Raw genomic sequence first — 25,535 nt, 5'->3', positions numbered from 1 at the left:
CTCTGCATGTTGACCATTTGACCCTGTGCTTGAAACCTCATGGTTACAAAATGGCTGCCCCTGTGCTGGACATAATATTTATTTTCAAAGAAGGTAGAATGGGAAAGGAGCAGTCATAAAAGGTTTTCTTTCAGAAGAGTCTGTTGATTTTGGTTAAAAAAGGAAGTCCCCGGCAGATTTACCATTGCTTCTCATTGATCAGACCTGGGTGTCATGCCCATCCCAGCACGAGTCCTGCTGTAGGGCAGCCTGGGGGTTGGGGGCCCCTGCCCTACAGAATTTTAGGTTGGGTAAAGAAATCACATTGGTCAAAAACTAAATGCTGGGTCTTACTCCAAGCACCAGGAAGTGCCCTTGCCCTGGGATCCTGGTCAGAGTCCTCTCATCTTGGCCCAAATGTAGCTATGAGGAAGAGAGAGCTAGTTCCTTTTCAGTGTGCTTGCAGAGAGAGTTGAGGAAGAGGCCCAACCGATCCCTTCATAGCTACATATTCCCCATCCCCCAACATCCCCCACTCCCCTCCACGATTTGGATTCAGTCTTGTGTGGTAGTTGAAAGTGAAGCACTGGGCCTGGTGCGGTGGCTCACGCCTGTAATCCCAGCACCTGGGAGGCCGAGGTGGGCAGATCACAAGGTCAGGAGTTTGAGACCAGCCTGACCAACATGGTGAAACCCGGTCTCTACTAAAAACACAAAAATTAGCCAGCCATGGTGGTGCATGCCTGTAATCTCAGCTACTCGTGAGGCTGAGGCAGGACAATTGCTTGAACCCGGGAGGCGGAGGTTGCAATGAGTCAAGATCACGCCACTGCACTCCAGCTTGGGCGACAGAGCAAGACTCCATCAGGGGTGGGGAAAGAAAGTCAAGCACTGGAATTACATAATTTCTGAGCCAGAATCTCCATTCTATCACATCCCAGCTATTGACTTTAGGCTACCTTCCTTCCTTTCTCTCTTTTCTTTTCCTTCCTTCCTTCCTTCCTTCCTTCCTTCCTTCCTTCCTTCCTTCCTTCCTTCCTTCCTTCCTTCCTTCTTCTCTCACTCTTCCTCCCTCCCTCCCTCTTTCTTTCTTGCTTTCTTCTTTCTTTTTCTTTCTTTCTTTCTTTCTTTTTTTTTTTTTTTTTTTTTGACAGAGCCTCACTGTGTTGCCCAGGCTGGAGTGCAGTGGCATGATCTAGGCTCACTGCAACCTCCACCTCCTAGGTTCAAGTGATTTTCCTGCCTCAGCCTCCAGAGTAGCTGGGATTACAGGCACCTGCCACCATGCCCCGCTAATTTTTTTATTTTTAGTAGAAACAGGGTTTCACCATGTTGGCCAGGCTTGTGTTGAACTCCTGACCTCAAGTGATCTACGCGCCTCACCCTCCCAAAGTGCTGGGATTACAGGTGTAAGCCACCGCACCTGGCCAGGCTGCCTTTCTCTGCCTCAGTCTTCTCACCTATGAAATGGGATAATAGCTACCTCGTGAGGCATGTGTAAGGATTAAATGAGCAATGTTTTGTAAGAGTTTAGCACAAAGTATGGTACCCAGACTGAATATATTAAGTTTTAGCTATAATAATAATTACTGGCTGGGCGCGGTGGCTCATACCTGTAATCCCAGCACTTTGGGAGGCCGAGGGGGGTGGATCATGAGGTCAGGAGTTACGATCAGCCTGGCCAAGATGGTGAAACTCCATCTCTACTAAAAATACAAAAACTAGCCAGGCAGGTTGGTGGGTGCCTGTAATCCCAGCTACTCTGGAGGCTGAGGCTGAGAATTGCTTGAACCTGGGAGGCGAAGGTTGCAGTGAGCTGAGATTGTGCCACTGCACTCCAGCCTGGGTGACAGAGCGAGACTCCATCTAAAAATAACAATAATAATAATAATAACTGTTGTTGTTGTTAGGAAGGATGTCCACCTTAAATCTCGGCCCTCTCACCCTACTTAGCCTAGGCCTGGCCAGCATCATGGCAGATGCTTCATGAAACAACCCTCATGGAAATGGCATGGCATGGCAGGAGCCAACTGAGACCTCTTCATAGCACACAGGGGACTCCTGGGCCAAGATGCAGAGGCTTCCTAGGCTCTGGCCTTTCACAGAAACCCAGACAGGTGAAAATTCAACCTCAGAGGCTGAGGCTGATAATTAGGGATGAAGATGCTAAGGGGTCTCCTAGGCTCATTTAAGGCTTTCAAAAACATCTGGGAGCTTGTTTGTCATTTCAGAGGGTGCCAGCCCAAAGACAAGAGAGATGTTAAATTGCCCCCCAAAAAAGGAATATGCTTGGTAAGTTTAGTTCTTGCTATTGCTTAAATGTCCCTGCCAAAATTCACATTGAGACTTAGTCCTTAATGTAGTGGTTTGGAGAGGTGGCGCCTTTAAGAGGTGATTGGATCCTAAGAGCGCTGCTCTCATAAATGGATTAATCCATTTATCAATTAATGGGTTATTAGGTTAATGGATTAATGGGTCATCTTGGGAATGAAACTGGTGGCTTTCTAAGACAAGGGAAAGAGCTGAGCTAGCACGTTAGCACAATCAGCCCCCTCACCACGTGATGCCCTGAGCTTCCCTGGGACTCTGCAGAGAGTCCCCACCTCTCCACCAGCCAGAGAGAGGGCTCTCGCCAGATGTGGCCCCTCAACCTTGGACTCCTCAGGCTCTATAACTGTAATAAATAAATTCCTTTTCTCTATAAATTCCACAGTTTCGGCCAGGCATGGTGGCTCATGCCTATAATCCCACCACTTTGGAGGCCAAGGCAGGAGGATCACTTGAGCCCAGGGGTTCAACGCCAGCCTGGACAACATGGCCAAACCCCATCTCTACAAACACACACACACACACACACACACACACACAATTAGCTGGGCATGGTAGCAAGTGCCTATAGTCCTAGCTACGGGTGGCTGAGGAGGGAGGATCATTTGAGCCTAGGAGGTGGAGGTTGCAGTGAGACAAAATCACGCCACTGCACTCCAGCCTGGGTGACAGAGCAAGATCCTGTCTCAAAAAAAAATCCCCAGTATCAGGTATTCTGTTATAAGCAACAGAAAATGGACTAAAACAGTTCTCTATGAAGGGGTTCCTTGTGGGATTATCCCTCCAGTGGCCCCTCCTCAAAGGTTACGTGGTGCTCATGGGGCCACTCGGTGAATAGCTGATGCCATTTGGAATTCTGGATGTGGAACAAACACCATGTGCTACGAGTTCAGTGCCTCACCTCTCTGCTTCCTCCACACCCTAGTTGTATGTATAACCTCCTACAACAAACACAACAGATACAACAAAATCTGTTCCAGCATTTTCTCAGATTTGTGTCATGGCATTCATGGGTGCTCTGGGCAAAAGAGTTCCATAGCCAGACAGGCTGAGCAAGCACTGGGTTAAACAACATCAGATAGTTGTCTTTGCTGCAGGACTTTTCAGAACCTTTAATATGTTAGTACAACTTGTAATCAGGTTACTTAGCCTCAATTTTCTGTGGCTCTGGGCAGTTGGCCTCTTTGATTTTCTGAGCTGTCCTTTCTTCTGAAGACTCATGGAATAACAGTCTCAACCGTTCTTTATAATGCCAGACCCAGAGAAGGTAGAGGGATTTCGGTGATGAGAGGGGCCCCATGTTGGGCTAAACCCTTCTCCAGGCACTGACTTTGTGGCTTTCTCTCACTTCATACTTCTTTGAGGAAAGAAGTGAGGGATAAGCAATGGCTTATGAAGGAGCACATTGATTCATTGGCTGAGGGGAGAAGGGAGTTCTTGTGGGGGGAGGCAGCAGTCACTGGAGTCTTCAGAGGTGGGATGGTGGCATTCTGGACAATTTCTTTTCTTCCAGGATTCTCCCAAAGAGCTTGGCTGCCTCCAGGGCACATCCCCAGTGGATGGTGAGCCCATAGCCTCCATGGCCATAGTTGTGGATGACCTAGGAGAGGCAAGAGAGAAGGTGGCCAGGTCCAAGAGGGACAATGGAAAGAATAGATGAAGCTCTTCTGCCCTGGAAGACTCAGGAGCCTGCTGAAGAGTCCTGGGCAAAGCCAGATGCCACCCGAGTTTCTCTTGGCACCCGGGTGGAATGGTGGGGACCCCCTGGAACAGTTGCAAGAGATGATGGGGCAGCCACCAAATGGGTATCTGGAAAATAGCCTTGGAGTCAAATTCAAATCACATCCCGGCCCTGCCTTCTACCAGTGGTCTGACTTGGGCAAGTGACTTCACCTCTTACTTCACCCCAGTTTCCTCATCCGAAGCATAGGGAGAACTGTCCCTATCCCAACGAGCTCCAGAGGAGATTTAATAAGGTCATTCATGTAATGGACTTGCTGCTGTGTCTGACACGAAGTACACATCCAGTAAGTACACATTTTCCTGTTATTTGACCACAGACTTTAGAAAACCAACCCCATTCACCATTTCACCACCACCATTAACACTGCCATTGATACTGTCATCACTGCCATACCCTCAATATTGCCAATGAGACAGTTAGTGCAGACATGTTAACACTGCCTTTGAGATTGTCACCTCTGCTGTGGTATTAACATCCTTGATAGTGTCATTTCCATCAGCACCAACTACTATCCCCACTCCTAATCACACCATTATCAACATGGATCTCATCAGCACCACCTCCATTAACATCACCGCTGCCCCTCTATGTAACCTTCAGCAGGTCCTTAACCATCATTGAGACTCAGTTTCCCCATTTATAGAGGAGGGGATATTAGCCACCACTGCCCCTGCCTGCCAGGGAGCCTGTGTGGAACCTGAGATCAGACGTGACTGTTCCCTGGAAATGCCAGAGCCATCTGAGGAGTGGAAGAGGGCATTACTTTCCTTGCCATGGGAGCATACCTCTGTGTTTGAAGGTCCAGTGCGAAGCTGTTCTCTTTGTAGCCGAATCTGGGGGCGTACTGGCCGGAAGCCAGTTCGTTCACCAATAATTCTTGCATTCTGGAAAGAAAAATGCTGATCACTCATTTCTGGATTTTTTTTTCCTGCTGCCATTTTTAGGTCGTAGGGAGTTAGCTTTGAGAATCTCATCACCACCACCACTAATATAATCACAGTCGTCTTTATCAATCACCACTACCACCAACACCATCTTTATCAGCTACCAACATCATTACCATTACTGCTTCCACCTTACCACCAATGCCATCATCAACCACTACCCTCACCATCAGCCACCACCATAATTTTAACAACCATCACCACCTTATCACCATCACTATTACCATTCTCAGCATTTTCCTCACTATCAGTACCAACTCATCCTCATCACCATCACTACTGTCATCATCACTCACAGACAAATGTGAAAACCAAGGGCTCTCAGCCATGGCCAGACAGGATTCATTAGCCCATAGCAAGAACTTCCCTGTACATTGTCAAATTCTGTTATATTCCACATCCCTTGCTGGAGTTAATTTGCCCAATTATCCCCGTGGTGGCATCTTCCCGTCCTGAAGTGTCCTCATTACCAAGCTCCCAGGACCTTGGTCTAGGGCACTGCTACTCCTCCCTACCTTACCTTCAGTGTGGGCTCCAGTCTGCAGCAGCCTTCCCAAATGGTGTTGTGGTCCTGGATATTGTTTAGTTCACTCCAGTTTCCCAACTGGAAGATGCCTCCAAGAGTAACTGTCTGGGTCCTAGATACAAATGAGGAGGGTCATGGATGAAGGATAATGAAGGCTCTGAGATGAATAAAGGTCATTACCATCAACCTTGTCACCTCTGCTAACACCACCACCATCACTACCTCAATTGCCACCGTCATCACCATCAACACCAACAACGAACTCTTCCATCACCACTTCCATCAATGTTGTCATCTCCATCAACAACATTGTCTTCACTACTATCATTAATAGGTCATCACCACCAACTGCATTCATCATTTCACCACCACCATTAACATTGCCATTGATATTGTCATCTCCACGACACCAGTAACATCGCCATTGAGACAACATGGTTGGTGCAACCATGTTATTAACATTGCCTTTGAGGTTGTCAGATCTGCTACAGTATTAACATCATTGATAGTGTCATTTCCATCAGCACCAACTACCATCCCCACTCCCAATCACACCTTCATCAACATTGATCTCCTCATCAGCACCAGACCACCTCCATTAACATCACCACTCTACCACTCTTATGCCAATCACCACCCCCATGAACACTGTCTTCCCCATCAATACAATATTATCCCTACTACCACCATTCCGCTATCAACAATATTGTCATCCCATGAACACCACCACTGGTTTCAGTGACATTGTCATCTCCACCATTAACATTACTGTCACTATCAACCCCAATCACCATTCCCATTCCCACTCCCATTATTGCCATTCACACCACTTTTTTTTTTTTTTTTGAGACAGAGTCTCGCTCTGTGGCCCAAGCTGGAGTACAGTGGTGTGATCATGGCTCACTGCATCCTCAGCCTCCCGGGTTCAAACAATCCTCCCATCTCAGCCTCCTGAACAGCTGGGACCACAGGTGTACACCATCATGCCTGACTAATTTTTGTATTTTTGTAGAGACAGGGTCTCGCCATGTTGCCCAGGCTGGTCTTGAACTCCTGGGCTCAAGAAATCCTCCCACGTTGGCCTCCCAAAGTGCTGGGATTACAGGCATGAGCCACCTACATATCACTTTTAGTGTCACCACATTACATCCACTCCCTTTGTCTCCAGCATCACCACTATTGTCATCCGAAAGAATGTTCACGGTAGACCTCAGTCGAGGCTGAGTCTACCTTCCCAGGGATTCAGTAGCTCAAACTCACTAAAAACATTGAAAGGGGCCAGGCACGGTGGCTCACACCTGTAATCCCAGCACTTTGGGAGGCGAGGGTGGGTGGATCACCTGAGTCAGGAGTTCAAGACCAGCCTGGCCAACGTGGTGAAACCTTGTCTCTACTAAAAATACAAAAAATTAGCTGGGTGTGGTGGTGGTGGGCACCTGTAATCTCAGCTACTTGGGAGGTTGAGGCAGGATAATTGCTTGAACCTGGGAGGCAGAGGTTGTAGTGAGCCAAGATCGCACCACTGCACTCTAGCCTGGGCAACAAGAGTGAAACTCTGTCTCAAAAAATAATAATAAATAAATAAATACATAAAAACATTGAAAGGGAACAACTGCAGGGAGTAAGGAGCCTGGGGCAGGCAGCAGGGGCATGAAGAGGGCATGAAGGGGACCCCTCCTCTGCCCGAGAACAGTCCGATTTTACCCTGGGATGATGTACGGGGAATTGTAGATGCCTCTCTCTGGGTCATGCGTGAGAATGAAGTGCTTCATCCAAGGGGCGTCCACCTGTTGATTCAGGGCAGGAAAGTCTCATCAGCGAGGTGAGTCAGTGTGGCTGCCCTTGCTCCCCTCCGTGGCCAGATGTCCTGACAAGAGTGGCCAGGCTGATTCCTTATAAGACCTCTCATGACCCTGTGGCCCAAGTCTGCACCTGACTGCTTGCCTCTTGCAGGAAGAGCTGCCCTAATTGGCAGCCACCCCTGCTCCCTGAAGCATTGTTTCTCCTCACCCACACGTCTGAAGAAAAGCACCAGTACACACATGTAAAGGCATACACATAAGAAATAAAAATAAAATTCTAAGCCCCCAACTGACTGAACAGACCCCCTCTTGGCCCCAGGAGCCCCAGAGAAACCTTGGAGCTGAGTTCACAGCCACGGGGGGAAGGGAAGGCCGATACATCTCATTATATCCCCTCCCTCAATGACCTGACCAAAGTTAGGCTTTCTTCCCTGAGGGGTAAGCAGATACCAGTCCTTTCAACAGACTCCACACTGATAACATCAATGACAAGCTTATCTTCCCAGATACAGAACTTCCTCCATTCCTTTTTTCTTCAAACCTTCAATTTTTTTTTTTGAGACAGAGTCTCGCTCTGTTGCCAGGCTGGAGTGCAGTGGCGCAGTCTCGGCTCACTGCAGCCTCCGCCTCCTGGGTTCAAGCGATTGTCCTGCCTCAGCCTCTCAAGTAGCTGGGATTACAGGCACCCGCCACTACACCCAGCTAATTTTTTGTATTTTTAGTAGAGATGGGGTTTCACCATGTTGGCCAGGCTGGTCTCGAACTCCTGACCTCATGATCCACCTGCCTCGGCCTCCCAAAGTGCTGGGATTACAGGTGTGAGTCACTGCACCTGGCCCAAACCTTCATCTTATCTTATGTAAAATGTAGATTTACTAGGCACTAACTAAAGTCTCACAAGTATGCAATCATTCTCCCGCTGCTGCACCCTTCTCTCACTTTTTTTTAAAACAAAATGTATAAAGATTAAATCTCCTGAGAACCTCTTTGGAAAAAGGAGTCACAGGTGCATCTGTGACTCGCATTTTTCTTGGGTGTGCCCTCAAGCTGGCTCCATAAACCTCCATGATTTGAGACTTATGCCTCAGTCACTCATTGGTTGTCACACCCATCAGCCCACATTAGGAACACACACACGCACCCCTACACACAGAAGCACACACACCTGCACACCTATGAACACTCACAGGTGCACATGCACGCACACACCCTCAGACACACACCCTCACACACATGCACACACACATACCTTCACATGCATCCACACACATAACCCTCACACACATGCATGCACACACACACCCTTACATAAATGCACACACCCTCACACACATGCACACATACCCTCACACACACACACACACACCATCACACACGTACATACACTCTCACATACATGCGCACACACCCTCACACACATGCATACACACATACCCTCACATGGTGTGCATGCATGCACACCGTCACACATATGCACACACCCTCACACACATGCACACACACACTCACAAATGCACACACACGCACACCCTCACACAGACGCGCACATACCCCCTTACACACACACACACTCACATACATGCACACACACATACCCTCACACATATGCACACACACAGCAAGAGGAGGCATGGAACAATGCTTGCATGCACAGGCTCTTAAGCCAGGTTGCCTGCATTCCAATCCCAATTGCACTGCTTACTACCGTGTGAACTTGTGCCTGTTACTTAACTCCTCTGTGCCTCAATTTCTTCATCTGTAAGATGGCAATGACGATATGGTAGTACCCAGCTCAAAGGGCTGTGGCCATCACTAAATTAATTAACACAATAGGCTGAGCGTGGTGGCTCACGCCTGTAATCCCAGCACTTTGACAGGCCAAGGCGGGGGGATCACTTGAGCCCAGGAGTTTGAGACCAGCCTGAACAATATGGTGAAACCCTGTCTCTACAAAAAATAAGAAAATTAGCTGAGCATGGTGGTGGCATGCGCCTGTAGTCCCAGCTACTCAGTAGGCTAAGGTGGGAGCCTGGGAGGTCAAGGCTACAGTGAGCCATGATCAAGATACTGCACTGTAACCTGGGCAACGGAGTGATACCCTGTCTCAATAATAATAATAACAATGATAATAATAATAACACAATTAATAATAATAATAAACACAATAAAGTGCTTAGGACGGCATCTGGCGCTTGGTAAACATTCTAATGTTTGCTATTTTTATTGCAATACAGGCATATGCTGCTCCCACATAGGTACAAGCGCATACATGCATGCTTCACGATCAAGAGGAAATCCCGAAAGAGAGCAATGGGGGTGGGACAGGTTTGTTTTTTCACATGTCAATTCCCTGCGGTCCAGGGGAGTCCTCTAACAGATGTTCCTGATTTGTCCATGATCCTGAGAGATGAAATAAGCATGCAGAATGATCTTCCTATTAACAAAAGGCAGGGGTCTCACCCTCACACTCACCTTAATGATCTGCCCCCGGCCTGGCTGCAGCAGGGGGTCTGGTTGTAGCGCCCCAGCCCATACCCCAGTGCAGTTGACAATCACGTCTGCGCCTTCTCTTGCCACCTGGTAGCAACCAACAGGGTAGTGGGGGATGAAAGGTGGGGAAGACCCTGGTATACCCTGTTCTCTCTTTCCCTTTCTTCTACCCCCAATCTGTCTACTCCCTGATGAACAGTGGGGAGAGGTCTCAATGAGGAATCAGAGGGGCCTGGCTCAAAATTTTCACACTGCCATTTATCTGACGTGTGACCTTGAAAATGGCTCTTTACCTCCTTAATGCTTGGCTTCCCCTGTAAAATGAGGCTGCGCATGGCTGTTCATAGGCTGCTATGAGGCTCCTGTACAACTCTGAATATAAAAGTGGTTGTAAAACAGTTCTTTGGATGGGGGAAATCTTCCTGGAACCTCCCAAAAGAATTCAGAAAGGAAGCAGAGATAGTTCTCTTTCTCTTTCTGACTCCTTTTAACTTTATTCTCTTGCCTTATACTCTGCCAAGACATTTGCAGAAGACACGTTGGAACCCCTAGCTCTGCCTACAGATGAGATGATCTCATCTCAAGCATGCATCATGAGCCCCTAAGCTCCCCAACCCAGCCCCAGTGACTCTCACCACAAGTCAGTCAAGGGACACACACATTGCAGGACGCTACTATTGTTCCTGAGTGAATGATTGAGAATGAAGACTGCATTGGGTCAACCACGTATCTTCAGTGTCCATCAGGGCCTGACCAGAGCAGGTTAGTCCTCATGACATAGCACTAGTAACTACGTGTACGGAGCGCCTTCCATGTGCCAAGCAGGGTTTTAGATGCTGGGATTGAATGAAGCCATACAGTAAAGCTCTTGTTGCTGGTGCCTGGAGATGGTGGCTTTTCCTATCATTATTATTGGTGGTGGTGTTGCTTTAGAGGTGAGTCAGCTGAGGGCCTGGACTTTGCAGAAAGACCAACACAGATGTCAGTAGGGTTAGGAAGCAACCAAGTGTCTGACCTTAGAGTGCAGCTGACACTGAGAAAAGGCGGCCAGCTGTCTAGCCCCAAAACTCACTGAGGCTCAGATATAAATCAGCCCCTAATGGCCACCATGATCCCAGTGTTCCTTTGTTCCCAACACCAACATGAAGGCAGAGACCTCCTCCTTCAGAATACCTAAGTCCCCCTGGGGCAAAGGTCTGGGGCAGGCCTGTGGGGACCCTAGGAGCCTGAGAAGGGGCCCCTGACTCAGCAGAAAGAAGCAGAGGCCTCCCCTCTTCTCCCTTCCCCATCCCCTACATCAGCCCTGCAGCTCACCTCCTCAAAAGACTCCACCTTCCGCTGGAAGAACTTCACTCCCCTCTCAGTTAACCTGGGATGATCAAACACATCAAAAAGCCCAGTATTCAGTTATCTGCCCCATCCCACCAAGAGGGTGGCACAGGGGCCTTTCCCAAACAACCTTCTGTGGACGTTAGTCGCACAGGATGCTGCTTGAGAAGATGGCTATGTCATCAAATCAGCTCATGAGCACCTGGCTGGACTGGTGGTCCACAAAATCTCCCTTGAGAAACCAGAGATGGTCCAAGCCCCTTGTTGGGCAGATGGAGTTGGGGAAGGGCCTTCCTGAAGGCCATTGAGTGAGTCAATGATGGAGTTGGAACTCAAACCCAGGCCTCTTAGCCCCCAATACTTCCTATGACCACCACATTGCTTTGTAACAGCAAAGGGGATGAGATTCAGAGTAGAGAAGGAGAGAGTTGTACCAGTGCCAAATTCCCCTTTGTCAGAAGCCGGGCATGAGGAGGGAGGTGGGCTGAGGATATCCACCTTCCCTTTAAACATCCCATAGGAAAAACATTTATCACTATTAGAAATACACTAGAAACAGCCAGGCGCGGTGGCTCATGCCTGTAATCCCAGTACTTTGGGAGGCCAAGGTGGGCAGATCACGAGGTCAGGAGATCGAGACCATCCTGGCTAACATGGTGAAACCCAGTCTCTACTAATAATACAAAAAAAAATAGCCGGACGTGGTGGTGGGCGCCTGTATTCCCAGCTACTCAGGAGGCTGAGGCAGGAGAAAGGCATGAACCCAGAAGGCAGAGCTTGCAGTGAGCCAAGATTGCGCCACTGCACTCCAGCCTGGGTGACAGAGCAAGACTCCGTCTCAAAAAAAAAAAAAAAAAAAGAAGAAGAAGAAAGAAAGAAATACACTAGAAACATCCAAAGAACAGGAAATCAGCCAAAAAGAAGGTGAAGCCCACCCTCGGAACTATCTCATTTCCATCATTTCCTCAAGATAGAAAAATCATGGGCACGTTTTTCCTGGAAAAGACTGGATAAGAGTCATGTGTCCCCAGGTTAGGAGAAATAGCCATGTCTTAGTACAATGATTCCCAAACATGGCTGATAATTAGAATCACCAGGGAGCTTCTTAAAATGCAAATTCTGCTAGGCCTATTTGCTCATGCCTGTAATCCCAGCACTTTGGGAGGCCGAGGCAGGAAGAATGCTTGAGCCCAGGGGTTTGAGACCAGCCTGGGCAACATAGTGAGAGTCTATCTCTACAAAAATATTAAAAAATTAGATAGGCATTGTGGCACACGCATGTGGTCCCACTACTTTGGAGGCTGAGGTGGGAGGATCACTTGAGCCCAGGAGGTTGAGGCTGCTGTGAGCTGTGTTCATACCACCACACCCCACCCCAGCCTGGGTGACAAAGTAAGATTTTGTCTCAAAAAAAAAAAAAGCAAAGTTATGAACCTTATCCCAGAAGTTCTAATTCAGCAGGTACAGAGTGGGGTCCTAAAATCTACATTTTAAAAAAGACTTCTGAGGTCATCTGATGAAAGCCACCATATATTCCATATTTTTTTAATCTTTTTTTTTTTTTTTTTTTGAGACAGGGTCTCGCTCTGTCACCCAGGCTGGAGTGCAGTGGTGTGATCACAGCTCACTGCAGCCTCTACTTCCCGGGATAAAGCCATCCTCCCACCTCAGCCTCCTAAGTAGCTGTGACTACAGGCGTGCACCATTATACCTGGCTAATTTTGGCATTTGTCTGTAGAGACAGGGTTTTGCCATGTTGCCTAGGCTGGTCTTGAACTCCTGGGCTCAAGTGATCTGCCCACCTCGGCCTCTCAAAGTGCTAGGATTACAGGTATGAATCACCATGCCTGGCCTAAAAATCTTTAAAAAATAGTAATATATAAAAAATGTACGGAATCAGGCCAGGCCCAGTGGCTCACACTTGTAATCCCAGCACTTTGGGAGGCCAAGGTGGGCAGATTACCAGGTCAGGAGATCGAGACCATCCTGGCTAACATGGTGAAAACCCATCTTTACTAAAAATACAAAAAATTAGCCGGGTGTGGTGGTGGCAGTCACCTGTAGTCCCAGCTACTCAGGAGGCTGAGGCAGGAGAATGGCATGAACCCAGGAGGCAGAGCTTGCAGTGAGCTGAGATTGCGCCACTGCACTCCAGCCTGGGTGACAGAGCAAGAATCCATCTCACACACACACAAAAAAGTATGGAATCTCCCTTAATATGAATGTATGTGAAAATAAATACCAATGTATCTCTCAAGCGAGTGTTTGCTAATTTAGAACACTGCAAGATTCCTATGAACACGAGAAACAAGTCAAAGACATCCACTATCATCTGTATGAGTAACATTGTTCTAGAGGTATTGGCCAAAGCAGTTAGAGAAGAAAAAAAAAAGAGAGGGAGATAAAAATAAAAGGCAGCTTATGTTTTGCAGATGATGTAAACATATCTGGAAACCTTAAAAGAATACATCTAGAACTATTACACAAACATTAGGGATTTGAAAGAGGTTGTTAATAGACATCATGTGTAAACAGCTACCCAGATGGTTCTGATGCCCGGCTAGGCTCAGGATCCATTGCCTCTGTGACCAGTGGTGATCAGGACCAAGGATAGCTCCCACACCAGGCCTAAGGGTATTCTTCAAACCTGGGGGTTAGTCCATGCAGGGGGAAGCCCACAAACCATCTTCCACTACAACTTGGTCTCTGGGAGGTGCCTCCCTCAAAGTGAAGCTTAAAATCTCACCTTTCAGTCAGCCACTGTAGATAGTTCTTTCCCTCCAGAATTAGGCTTGTGTGGAACCAGCCATAGCTAGAGTCACAGCAGGCAAAAGGTGGAAATAAAGGTAAAAATTAGAGCTATATTTGAAGGCTGTGAAATGGAGGTGGGAGCAATGTTTTTCTGTGGGCCCAAAGGCTAGTACCAGGGCCACTACGTGAAGTTCAAGGGGGGAAGTGGTTTTGAGCTCAATGCAAGGAAAATTTTTCTATCAGACAAGGCCATATCTGACATTGGAAAATGCAAGTGAAGATTGGATGTGCATTTGTAGAGGGGATTCAGGTGTGGGGTGGGGTGAGGAGAAGACCGGAGAGGCATCGGGCTGTAGAGAAAAGAAAGGAGGGGTGTGGGGTCATACAGACTGGGTTGGAATCCCAGTTTGGCCACTTGGCTGTGTGACCTTAGGAAGTCACTTAGCCTCTCTGAAACTCAGTATCTTCATCTACAAAACAAGATGGTGATATGGAGCTTCTGGGCTTGAGATCTGTGATTTCATACCCCCTGCCTTCCCAGCCCAAGACCAGGTTTGAGCGGGTAGCCTCTCTGAAGGAGCTGGATGAAGGACCACGAGACCAGGGTACCAGGGCCTGGGTAGGACAGGAAATCTGGTGCCTCTACCCTCTGCTGCCTTCTGGACAGATCTGTCTAACTTGTGGGGCCCCAGTCCCCTTTGCCTGTGACAATAAACTCACCCGTAATCTGGGAACATATCCAGCTCTCTGGGGGTCAGCTTCCGAAATCCCAGAACTGTGTCCTTCCAGGAAGGGTCCTGAAGAGGAAGGACAAAGGGGGCACTGGGTGGGATGGAAGTCAATAATAATGATAATGGGCCAGGCGAGGTGGCTCACACCTGTAATGCCAGCACTTTGGGAGGCTGAAACGGGTGGATCACCTGAGGTCAGGAGCTCCAGACCAGCCTGGCCAACATGGTGAAACCCTGTCTACACTAAAAAAAAAATAATAATACAAAAATTAGCAAGGTATGGTGGTGCATGCCTGTAATCCTAGATAGGAGACTGAGGCAGGAGAATCGCTTGAATCTGGGAGCTGGAGGTTGCAGTGAGCCGAGATTGTGCCACTGCACTCCAGCCTGGACCACAGAGACTTCATCTCAAAAAAAAAAAAAAAAAATGATAATGACAAAGACTTATGTAATGCTAAGTGTGTGTAAGGCACTATTCCAAGCATTTTCTTATACTGGTCCATTCAATCTTCACAAGAAGCCATTGGGGTGGATCCTATTCTTTCCCCAGTTTACAGATGGACCAGTTGAGGCTTAGAAGGATTAAATAACTTGTCTAAGGTCACACAGCTAATAAATAGTGGTGTTGGGATTTTAACCCATACAGCTTAGTTCCAGAGTCCATCTTCTTAACCGCTATTTACGGTAAGGATAAGAGTAAGACTGAGGGTGAGTTACAGGGGAAAGGTCAGAAATAGGGGAGAGAAAGCGGCAACAGTGAGAGTCGCCGGGGATGAGAGAAAGCAACAGAGCATAGTGTCAGACAACCTGGGCGGAGACCCCAGCCTCATCACTTGCTGCTTGAATTCTCTGAGACTCAGTTTCCTTGTCTGTATCATGGAGTTAATAATCACTCTTGGCCGGGTGCAGTGGCTCATGCCTGTAATCCCAGCACTTTGGGAGGCCAAGGCAGGCAGATCACTTGAGATCAGGAGTTCGAGACCAGCCTGGCCATCATAGTGAAACCCCATCTCTTAAAAATACAAAAATTAGCCAGGCGTGGTAGTGCATGCCTGTAATCCCAACTACTCAGGAGGCTGAGACAGGAGAATGGCTTGAACCCAGGAAGCGGAGGTTGCAGTGAGCCGAGATCATGCCAGTGAACTCCAGCCTAGGCAATACAGTGAGACCCTGTCTCAAAAAAAAAAGAAAAAATACTCTTGGTCCCATGAAAGGTAACAGACAATGTGGATAAAGCCCTTAGCACAGTGCCAAAGGTTGAACGAACTTTGAGAGCTGGCACGGGTCTCTGGGCACAGAGCCAGACCACCCTCTCTAAACAGCCTGAGCAAACCCTCCCAGGGCTGTGCTGTTCCTGTTAGCACACTGGGCACCATGTAGTCACAGATGGCCTGGGTTCAAATCCCAGCTCTGCCACTGGCAAGCTTTGTGGCCTTGGGCAATCTACTCCATTTCTCAGAGCCTCTGTTTTCTCATCTATGAAGTGAGGATAAGGACAGCACTTACCTCCCGGTTATAAAGAGAATTAAATGAGTCGATAGCTGTAAATTAGTTAGGACTGGGCCTGGCACATAATAAATGCTTTGGCAGTTTTTGCTATGATGAGTATTTTATTTCTTCTTGACAAAAAGCCTTGGGACCTTCGGGGACACGTGAAACATTTTGGCTTCAGCACCAAGTGCCCATCACTGCAGAACATATTTGTATTTTAGCCATGCTAATCAAAGGCTAGTTTCCTCTGGGCATCAGAAGATTCTTTGTCCTCTGCCAATTTAACAGCAAAATTTGAAACAAAAATAATTTTCAAAGCAAAAATAGAATTTAAACCAAACTTGTTTTGAACCCAGGAGTCTGTTGCCTATGAGACTCAAAGCACCCCGCCCTCATCTCTGATTAAGGCTCTGCTGCACCCACCCTCACCACCCCAGCCCTGGGTGCTCATCCCTCATGGTCAAGAACTGCTCACCCACCGGAATGGCTTCATGGAAGAGGTTGTAGCCCGAGATTAGGAACAGGCCCAGTTTTTCAGCGTTGGGAGAATGGACATGGCTCAGGAGATAGTCAAAGGTCTGTTGGCTCCAGTCCCTGGAAGGGTCATGAAGAGTTTGATCACCCAATGCCCTGAGCTGGGCAAAAAACCTTAGGTCAGCTGGCATGGGGCTGTGGCATGATCAGGAGTTTGGGGTGTATTCAAAACCCAGAAATCCACCATGTTCACTCTTGCAACTCCCCAAATGCCTTGGGTCTTCTCCCTCCCAAATTTTCCAATATTTCCCCATTAGTAGAATGAAGAAGAGAGGGAATGAAGGACGCCCCATCATAACCAAATGGAGTGCACCTCCAGCATGGGATTACGTGGCTGAAGAGTTTCAGTGAAGGCCTTGACCTGGCTTTGGGGATTATGAGCCACACTGTTCAGTCCGGCTGCAAGCACCCCTCCTTGTAAACACTGGTGGCAGACATCAACTTGAAGCTCCTACAACTTTTCCTCCTCCCCCTGGGCACACAGCTCACCTACATTTCCTAGACCCTCTTGCAGCTAAATGTGACTGTGTGACTTGCTTCTGGCCAAGGGAGTCTAAAGACTCTGCACATGTGGTCCTGTGTGATCCTTCTGCAGTCACCGGCCCATGTGAATGGTGACATTGAGGTGACCTCATGAGCACGTGGAAAAATGGCAGAGCCACGAGATGGAAGGAGCCTGGGCCCCTGAATCACTGCCCACTGATCAGAAACATTGGTTTTTTACAGATGTGTGAATTAAAATTCTGGCTGGGTGCAGTGGCTCATGCCTATAATGCCAGCTCTTCAGGAGGCTGAGGCAGGAGGGTCACTTGAGGTCAGGAGTTTGAAACAAGCCTGGGTAACATAGTGACATCCTGGCTCTACAAAAAATAAAGAAAATTATCCAGGCATGATAGCATGCACGTGTGTCTTCGCTACTTGGGAGACTGAAGTGGGAGGATCGCTTGAGCCCAGGAGGTCAAGGCTGCAATGAGCTATGATCATGTCACTGCACTTCAGCCTGGGTGACAGGATGCCTCTTAAAAAAATTTTTTTTAATCTGTTTGAGCTGCTATTCATTGGGTGTTCCATTTGCTGAACCATCTGGCAGTTTCTAAACTACCATAATGACCTTTGCAATTTATTTGATAAATCTGTGCATCCATCCACCCACTTAGATGTTCACCCACTTAGAAGTTTTCCAGATTCAGCTGGGTGCAAGGGCTCACACCTGTAATCCCAGCAATTTGGGAGGCCAAGGAGGGCAGATCACTTAAGCCCAGGAGTTCAAGACCAGCCCGGGCAACATAGTGAGACCCTATCTCTATTTAAAAAGATAAAATTTGGCAAGGCATGATGGCTCATGCCTGTAATCCCAGCACTTCGCCAGGCGTGGTGGCTCACGCTTGTAATCCCAGCACTTTGGGAGGCTGAGGCAGACGGATCACGAGGTCAGGAGATCGAGACCACGGTGAAACCCCGTCTCTAAAAATACAAAAAAAAAAATTAGCCAGGCGAGGTGGCGGGCGCCTGTAGTCCCAGCTACTCAGAGAGGCTGAGGCAGGAGAATGGTGTGAACCCGGGAGGCAGAGCTTGCAGTGAGCCGAGATCGCGCCACTGCACTCCAGCCTGGGTAACAGAGCGAGACTCTGTCTCAAAAAAAAAAAAAAAAAAAAAAAATCCCAGCAGTTTGGGAGGCCAAGGTGGGCAGATCACTTGAGGTCAGGAGTTCGAGACCAGTCTGGCCAACATGGTGAAACTCCATCTCTACTAAAAATACAAAAATTAGCCAGGCGTGGTGGCAGATGCCTGTAATCCCAGTTACTTGGGAAGCTGAGGCAGGAGAATCGCTTGAACCTGGGAGGCAGAGGATGCAGTGAGCCAGGATCACGCCATTGCACTCCAGCCTGGGCGACAAGAGGGAAACACAATCTCAAAAAATAAATTAAAATGTATAAATTAAAACAGAGGAAGTTTTCCAGATTCACCAGTCATGTGGTATCGACAGGCACCCAGTTTAGGGAAGATGAGACAAAGCCTCCTAGCATCTGGCACAGAGCAAGGGGCTTAATATTTATGAATCTTTATTTTTTTTCTTTTTGAAACAGAGTCTCACTCTGTCACGAGTGCAGTGGCGGAATCTCAGCTCACTGCCACCTTCACCTCCTGGGCTTAAATGGTTTTCCTGCCTCAGCCTCCCGAGTAGCTGGGATTACAGGCGTGCGCCACCATGCCCAGCTAATTTTTTGTATTTTTGGTAGAGACGGGGTTTCACCACATTGCCCAGGCTGATCTGGAACTCCTGGCCTCAAGTGATCCTCCCACCTCGACCTCCCAAAGTGCTAGGATTAAAGGCATGAACCACCACGCCTGGCATTTTCTTTATTTTATGCTAGATCAGAGCTTCCACAAGGGGCTTGCTCTTGGTGATGGGAACCCTGACTCCCTCTGCAGACTTAGGTCCATGGGCCCCCCAGGCTACCCTATGTGACCCTCACTCACGCCTCCTGTGGGTTGCTGGGGTCAGAAAGGTAGGGCTGCCAGAGGCCAGCAGCCACGTCGGTGGTGGTGAGTGGGGTGAAGCGGTCTGCGTAGACCTTTATGTCCAGTGGCTGCAGGACTGAGTGGTAGCACTCATGGATGCAGAGGGCGGTGGACAGCCCGATGACTCCTGCTCCAATCACCACCACACGCATTGCACAAGCCTGTGGGAAGGAAGAGTAGAGGCACACCATCATCACCATCATCTCCATCATCCTCACCGCCGTTGCCACCATCCACTGAAGGCTTAGAAGGTGCCAGACACCGCCAAGCCCTTTTTATATTTGACCTTCCTGATGACCCCTAGGAGGAAGGAATATCATTTTTCCCATTTTGCAAATGGAAACACTGAGGTATGGAGAAGTGACCGAGACTTCACCACAGTCACACGGCTGGTGAATGATGCAACTTTCTTTGGGGAGCGTCCCCAGACACCCAGTTTCTGGGCTGGGAATAGAAAAGACCCAGCAGAGGGCACAACCAACTGTAGGCTGGGTAGGCCAGTGGTTAGTGCCATGGGCTCTGGCTTCAGGACTCAGCTCTGCCACCTACTGGCCGTTAACCTTGGGCAAGATGCTTCAACCTCTAATAACCTATGCTTGAGAGGATGGATGGGAAATTGAAGATGCCAAACGTAACAAATTTAACAAGCTGCCTTATGCAAAAGAGGTAATATACTGACATTTGTGGAGCACCTACTGTGAGCCAGCTGGCCCTGGCACTAAGTGCTTCACAAGTATCCATTTATCCAAGTCTCCCAACACTCTTATGAGGTAGGGGCTGCTGTTATCAGTCCTGTTTTACAGAGGAGGAAACGGGTTCAGAGAGGTGATGTGACTTACCTGAAGTCACACAGCCAGTTAAATGGTACAGCTGTGACTTAATTTCAATTTGAGTAAACTCAACACATGCTTAATGCATACCTACCATGTGCCAGGCTGGCGGATAGCAAATGCAGCTATGAGCATGACAGACACAGTGTCTGGCCTCAGAACTTGGTCTTCCAGCACAGAACTCCCCCTGCCTTGGGGCACAGGCCGATTGGGCCCTGAGAAGTTTAGAAGGCCTACCAGCTTTTAACCTTGAAGCTACTTAAGCCCGCACAGCAGGGAAATATTCTGCAGGCTCCTGCTGAGGCAGAACAAGAGAATTATTTGTGCCCAGAAGAGCCAAATTCAACTTTCCCTCCTCTTCACTCACAACTCTCCTCCCGCAGACCTCAGCTCCTGGCAACTCGGGCCTGTGGCCCTGGACAGCGGGACATTCTTAATATGGCCTAGTTTTATAAAGGAGGGAAAACAGCTCCAGCCCACAAGAACTGGACTCTGTTGGGGTTTCAGAAGCCAAGTTGGAGATAGAACCAACAAACAGAAAGGTATCGTTCCTCTAGGCAATTCTCCTTCCAGCTTCGAGCCTGAGCTTGGATACTGGGGCTTAGGGGACAGCTCCTCTCAGGGACCCTTGGTCTTCTCTCTTCCCTCTTCCCCCATACTTTGCCTCTGGAGACACAATCTCTTCATCTGCAAAATAGGATTAATCCCAATCTCACAGGGTCATTTTAAGGATTAAATAAGAAGTTTAGCAAAAGTTCTCAGTACCATGCCTGGCACAGAGTAGGCCCTCAACACACAACAGCCTCCTTCCTGTCTCCTAGCATTTTGAAAAATCACATAGAGCAAAAACATTGCAGGAACAAAACGAGAGAGGGAGGACCAGGCGCAGTGGCTCACGCCTGTAATCCCAGTACTTTGGGAGGCCGAGGCGGGTGGATCATGAGGTCATGAGTTCAAGATCAGTCTGGCCAAGATGGTGAAACCCCATCTCTACTAAAAACTACAAAAATTAGCCGGGTGCGGTGGCAGGCACCTATAATCCCAGCTACTTGGGAGGCTGAGGCAGGAGAATCGCTTGAACCCAGGCGGCAGAGGGTGCAGCGAGTCGAGTTTGCACCACTGCATTACAGTCTGGGCAACAGAGCAAGACTCTGTCTTAAAAAAAAAAAAAAAAAAAAAGAGGAGAAGAGAAAGGCAGAGTCAGACCTGGCTTCACTTCTGCCTTGCTGTGTGACCTTGGCTAAGTAAATTCCCCTCTCTGGGCTTTTTGACTGTGTCTGCATAATTTCCGGAGAGCTGACCACTTTTTTTTCTTTAAGAGACAAGGTCTCACTCTGTCACCCAGGCTGGAGTGCAGTGGCACGATCATAGCTCACTGCCACCTCCAATTCCTAGGCTCAAGTGATCCTCCCCCCTCAGCCTCCCAAAGTGCTGGGCTTTCAGGTGTGAGCCACTGCACCCGCCCCCTTGACCATTTTTATATGTTAACAATGAGAAGGCAGAGGAATAAAGGGCTTTCTGTATTTTTCCTAATTCTCCATGAAGAAACTAAGAGACAGTATGGCCCAGGCTGAGAGTCAGACAGACCCAGGTTCGCAGCCTGACTCGGGCACACACCAGCCATGTAACCCTGGGCAAGTTGCTAAACTTGACTGAGTGAGGGTGACCAACCTCCCCAGCTTGCCCAGGACTGAGGGTTCTCCCAGGATGCAGACTTTCAGACTAGAAGTCAGTGCATCAGAGTCCCAGGCAAACCAGGATGAGTTGGTTAATCCTAATTGAACCTCAGTTTCCTCATCTATAAACTTTTTTTTTTCGAGACAGAGTTTCACTCTGGTCACCCAGGCTAGAGTGCAATGGCACAATCTCGGCTCACTGCAGACTCTGCCTCCCGGGTTCAAGTGATTTTCCTGCCTCAGCCTCCTGAGTAGCTGGGATTACAGGCATGCACCAACACGCCTGGCTAATTTTTGTATTTTTAGTAGAGACAGGGTTTCACCACGTTGGCCAGGCTGGTCTCAAACTTCTGACCTCAGGTGATTTGCCGGCCTCAGACTCTCAAAGTGCTGGGATTACAGGCGTGAGCCACCACGCCCGACATCATCTATAAACTTTTATGAGAGCTGACAAAGCTCCAGCTCCTTGCCTTATCATCTCCTCACTGGAATATCAGCTCCTGGACACCCAGGTGGTGAGAGGCAGAGCCCAGGCCAGCCTGACTCATAAGCCTATGTGCTTAAACGCCGTGCTTGCCAATAAATCACACGGTTTGAAAAATCTGAGAATCAAGCCAGTAAAGAAGAACAGCCGAAGCTTCAGAGTCCCGCATTTCAAAAATAAAATATAATATAAAATAAGACAAAATAAAATAAAATGCCTGTAGGAATTTTTAGAGTATTGGTAGCAACAGAATGGAAAATCAAAAAGGCCGGGCACGGTGGCTCACGTCTTTAATTCCAGCACTTGGGGAGGTCGAGGCCGGCAGATCACTTGAGGTCAGGAGTTCAAGACCAGCCCGGCCAACATGGTGAAACCCTGTCTCTACAAAAATACAAAAAAATTAGCTGGGCATAGTGGTGCACGCCTGAAATTCCAGCTACTCGGGAGGCTGAGGCAGGAGAATCCCTTGAACCCGGGAGGAGGAGGTTGCAGTGGGCCGAAATCATGCCATTGTACTCCAGCCCAGGTGACAAGAGTGAAACTCTGTCAAAAAAAAAAAAAAAAAAAAAGAATTTAAAAGGAAAAAAATGTGAGTCCTAAGTCAATTATTTTTTTTTTTTAATTCATCATATGAGTCAGAGTTGACACTGATTATAGCAACGTGTGTGTGTGTGTGTTTTTAAAGTGCAAAATAAATGCATGAGGTCCTCATGACAAGCCAGAGCCAGATTGTCAGATGTGGCAGATCCAGCCTTAAGTAAAATCATTCATGCGTGTAGGTAATGAGCTTTTGGACTTAAACACACCCAGCTCAGTTATTCGGTTGGACATTTTCATGTTGATGCTGATGTTTTTATTAGTGTTGCCGTTCTCCTCTGTTTTACACCATCACTTCAACCCAGCAAGCTTGGAGTATGCATCCCAGAAGATGCAAACAGCTGAGATTATTATATTTGTGTGTGTGCATGTGTGTGTGTGTCTGTGTCTGTGTGTGTGATTAGAATGTCTGTGTAAGTATGGAGCAGGAAGGGAACCAACGTATTTTGGTCTCTGCCACTTGCTAGATACATGTAGATTCAGTACAGACATAATCCTCCTAATCCTCTCAACTGCTCTAGGAAGTAGGGAAGGTTACTGCCCTCATTCTGGAGGCTGGGACTGAGGTTTAGGGAGGAGAAGTCACCTACCCAAGGTTACACAGTTAGTATGGGACAGCATTCGGATCTAGACCCAGTTCTATCGGCGCTTTCTGCACTGCTCCAAAAAAATATTTAGGCAGTCAGCATGCAGTTGCCACTTGATGCTTTCTGCTTGTCTTTCAGTCTTGCATTTATCTGCCTAGGACCTCCCTTGTCCCCTAGAAGGCAATCTGAGACAACTGATGCCTTTGATTGCTACGTGCCCGTAGCAAAGAATATGAAAGACTTCTTTTTTTAAAAAAAATCAGTAAGCCAGAGATGAGGCATTTGAATGAACATAATTAGTTCTTCCTGGTTGCACCACACGGCTACTTCTTATGAAGTTGTTATTTGCAGAGCTTATCCTTGAAATGGAACAGAAGCTATAAAAGTTTGAGAACCAGGCTACCAACTCCCCCACCAAAAATAATAATAAGTACCATATGAGTACTTGCTACGTGCCTAGATCTGTTCTAAGCACTTTACATGCACCACCTCTTTTAACACTCAGACTCACGCTGTAAGAGGGGAGTTATGATCCCCATGTTCCAGATGAAGAAACTGAGGCTTCGGGAGGGAAAAATCACTTACCTATGGTCTCTTTGCTGGATGTTTGAGAGGCTGGATCTCTCCTTTCCTGTCATCTACCTTAGGCTGTAATATTGAGCCCTGTCTTTGACACTGGGAGGACATGAAATCCTTTGCCTCTCCCCTCTCCCAATCCCTGTCCCCAGCTCAAAGGTGCATCTGCCACTCACCGGAAGTACTAAACTGCTGGAGAGACCAGACAATTGCAGTGCGGGGACACAGGATGCTATTTCCTGAGGTGAAGCTCCTGATTCTGGGCCGTCTTGTTTCCAGCCCTCTGTCCGCCAGCCCGGACTGGAGCGCAGGGTCAAAGTCTGGAGCTATGGACAGGGCACGGCTTGAGGGGTGGGGCTCAGCACTGCACTGCCCACAGAGACTGGACCCAGGCCCGGCCGGGAGACCTCGCTCCCAGTCCCTGAAAAGTTGCCTGACTTTTCTGGCTGATCTCAAGCCCCTGTGGACAGGCCTTGGGGGAAGGAGGGAGGGCGGGCATTCTTGGAGGGTTGATGAGCACAAGAAGGTCTGTCTCTCTGGCCAGCTGGAGAGGATCCCCTTTCTTCCCTCTTCCTGCTGCCACCCTGGGAGAGGGTCGGGATGTTCCCTGGGGCACTGTAGGCCTGGCCTGCAGAGGGGGGGTGGTCAGCCTGGCAGCCCCTGAGGGGAAAGGAGAGGCACAGGACAGGGGCTCCCTGGGCCAGCCCGATGCCATTCCAGGACGCTGGGGAGATGAGGCCAAGGAGAGACTGGAGGTGACGCCTGTGTGGGCCATGAGGATGCGTGGCTCTTTGCTCCCGTATCCCAGAGACGCAAGCGGCAGGACTCCAGGCCCTTCCTCTGCCAGGGATAGACATGGAGCTGTGATTTTTAGAGCCCAGAGATCTGCAGGCACCTCACTGTACAGATGAGAAGACTGAGGCCTGAGAGAGAGGGACCAATCAGCCCTGAGGGAGGCATTCTGTGGGTCAGCTTTAGCAATCCAGCCTCTAACACCTGCCTTTAATATCATCAAATAAAAAGACGAAGACGAAATAAGAAAATGCACGCAAAATACTCACTGCATAGTATTTTTTCTTTTTTCTTTAAGAGGGTCGGCTGGGCACAGTGACGCACACCTGTAATCCTGACACTTTGGGAGGCCATGGTGGGTGGATCACCTGAGGTCAGGAGTTCGAGACCAGCCTGGCCAAGATGGCGAAACCCCTTCTCTACTAAAATTACAAAAAATCAGCCGAGAGTGGTGGGGCATGCCTGTAATCCTGGCTACTCAGGAGGCTGAGGCGGGAGAATTGCTTGAACCTGGTGGGTGGAGGTTGCAGTGAGCTGAGATGGCATCACTGCACACTCCAGCCTGGGCTACAGAGCGATACTCTGTCTAAAAAAAAAAAAAAGAAAACAAAAATAAGAAAAAGAAAAAAAAACAGACAGGGTCAGGCCAGGCGCAGTAGCTCTTGCCTGTAATCCCAGCACTTTGGGAGGCCAAGGTGGATGGATCACTTGAGATTAGGTGTTTGAGACCAGCCTGGCTAACAGGTTGGTGAAACCCTATCTCTACTAAAAATACAAAAATTAGCCAGCCGTGGTGGCACATGTCTGTTATCTCAGCTACT

The 25,535-nt window shown here is 48.4% G+C and overlaps 1 protein-coding gene across 2 annotated transcripts; it reads right to left on the bottom strand.

Moving 5' to 3' along the window:
- Positions 1-3,277: 3,277 nt before the first annotated feature.
- DAO (D-amino acid oxidase) lies at positions 3,278-24,342 on the bottom strand. Of its 2 annotated transcripts, XM_055238620.2 has the most exons (11): positions 24,099-24,342; positions 19,131-19,333; positions 16,595-16,709; positions 14,614-14,690; positions 13,889-13,954; positions 11,128-11,182; positions 9,796-9,900; positions 7,226-7,308; positions 5,516-5,633; positions 4,837-4,935; positions 3,278-3,907 (listed from the first exon to the last, which is right to left on the bottom strand). In XM_055238620.2, exons 2-11 carry the CDS (start codon positions 19,322-19,324, stop codon positions 3,776-3,778), a joined length of 1,044 nt encoding a protein of 347 aa, XP_055094595.1. In that variant the 5' UTR covers positions 19,325-19,333; positions 24,099-24,342; the 3' UTR covers positions 3,278-3,775. The 2 variants fall into 2 exon arrangements, with proteins under 2 accessions (XP_055094595.1, XP_055094596.1); XM_055238621.2 differs by lacking the exon at positions 5,516-5,633.
- Positions 24,343-25,535: the final 1,193 nt, after the last annotated feature.

Source organism: Symphalangus syndactylus, chromosome 13, assembly GCF_028878055.3.
Source record: "Symphalangus syndactylus isolate Jambi chromosome 13, NHGRI_mSymSyn1-v2.1_pri, whole genome shotgun sequence".
In the NCBI taxonomy this organism is placed as follows: domain Eukaryota; kingdom Metazoa; phylum Chordata; class Mammalia; order Primates; family Hylobatidae; genus Symphalangus; species Symphalangus syndactylus.
The sequence above is the reverse complement of the archived record's forward strand: the minus strand, read 5'-3'. Positions and strand labels throughout refer to the sequence as shown.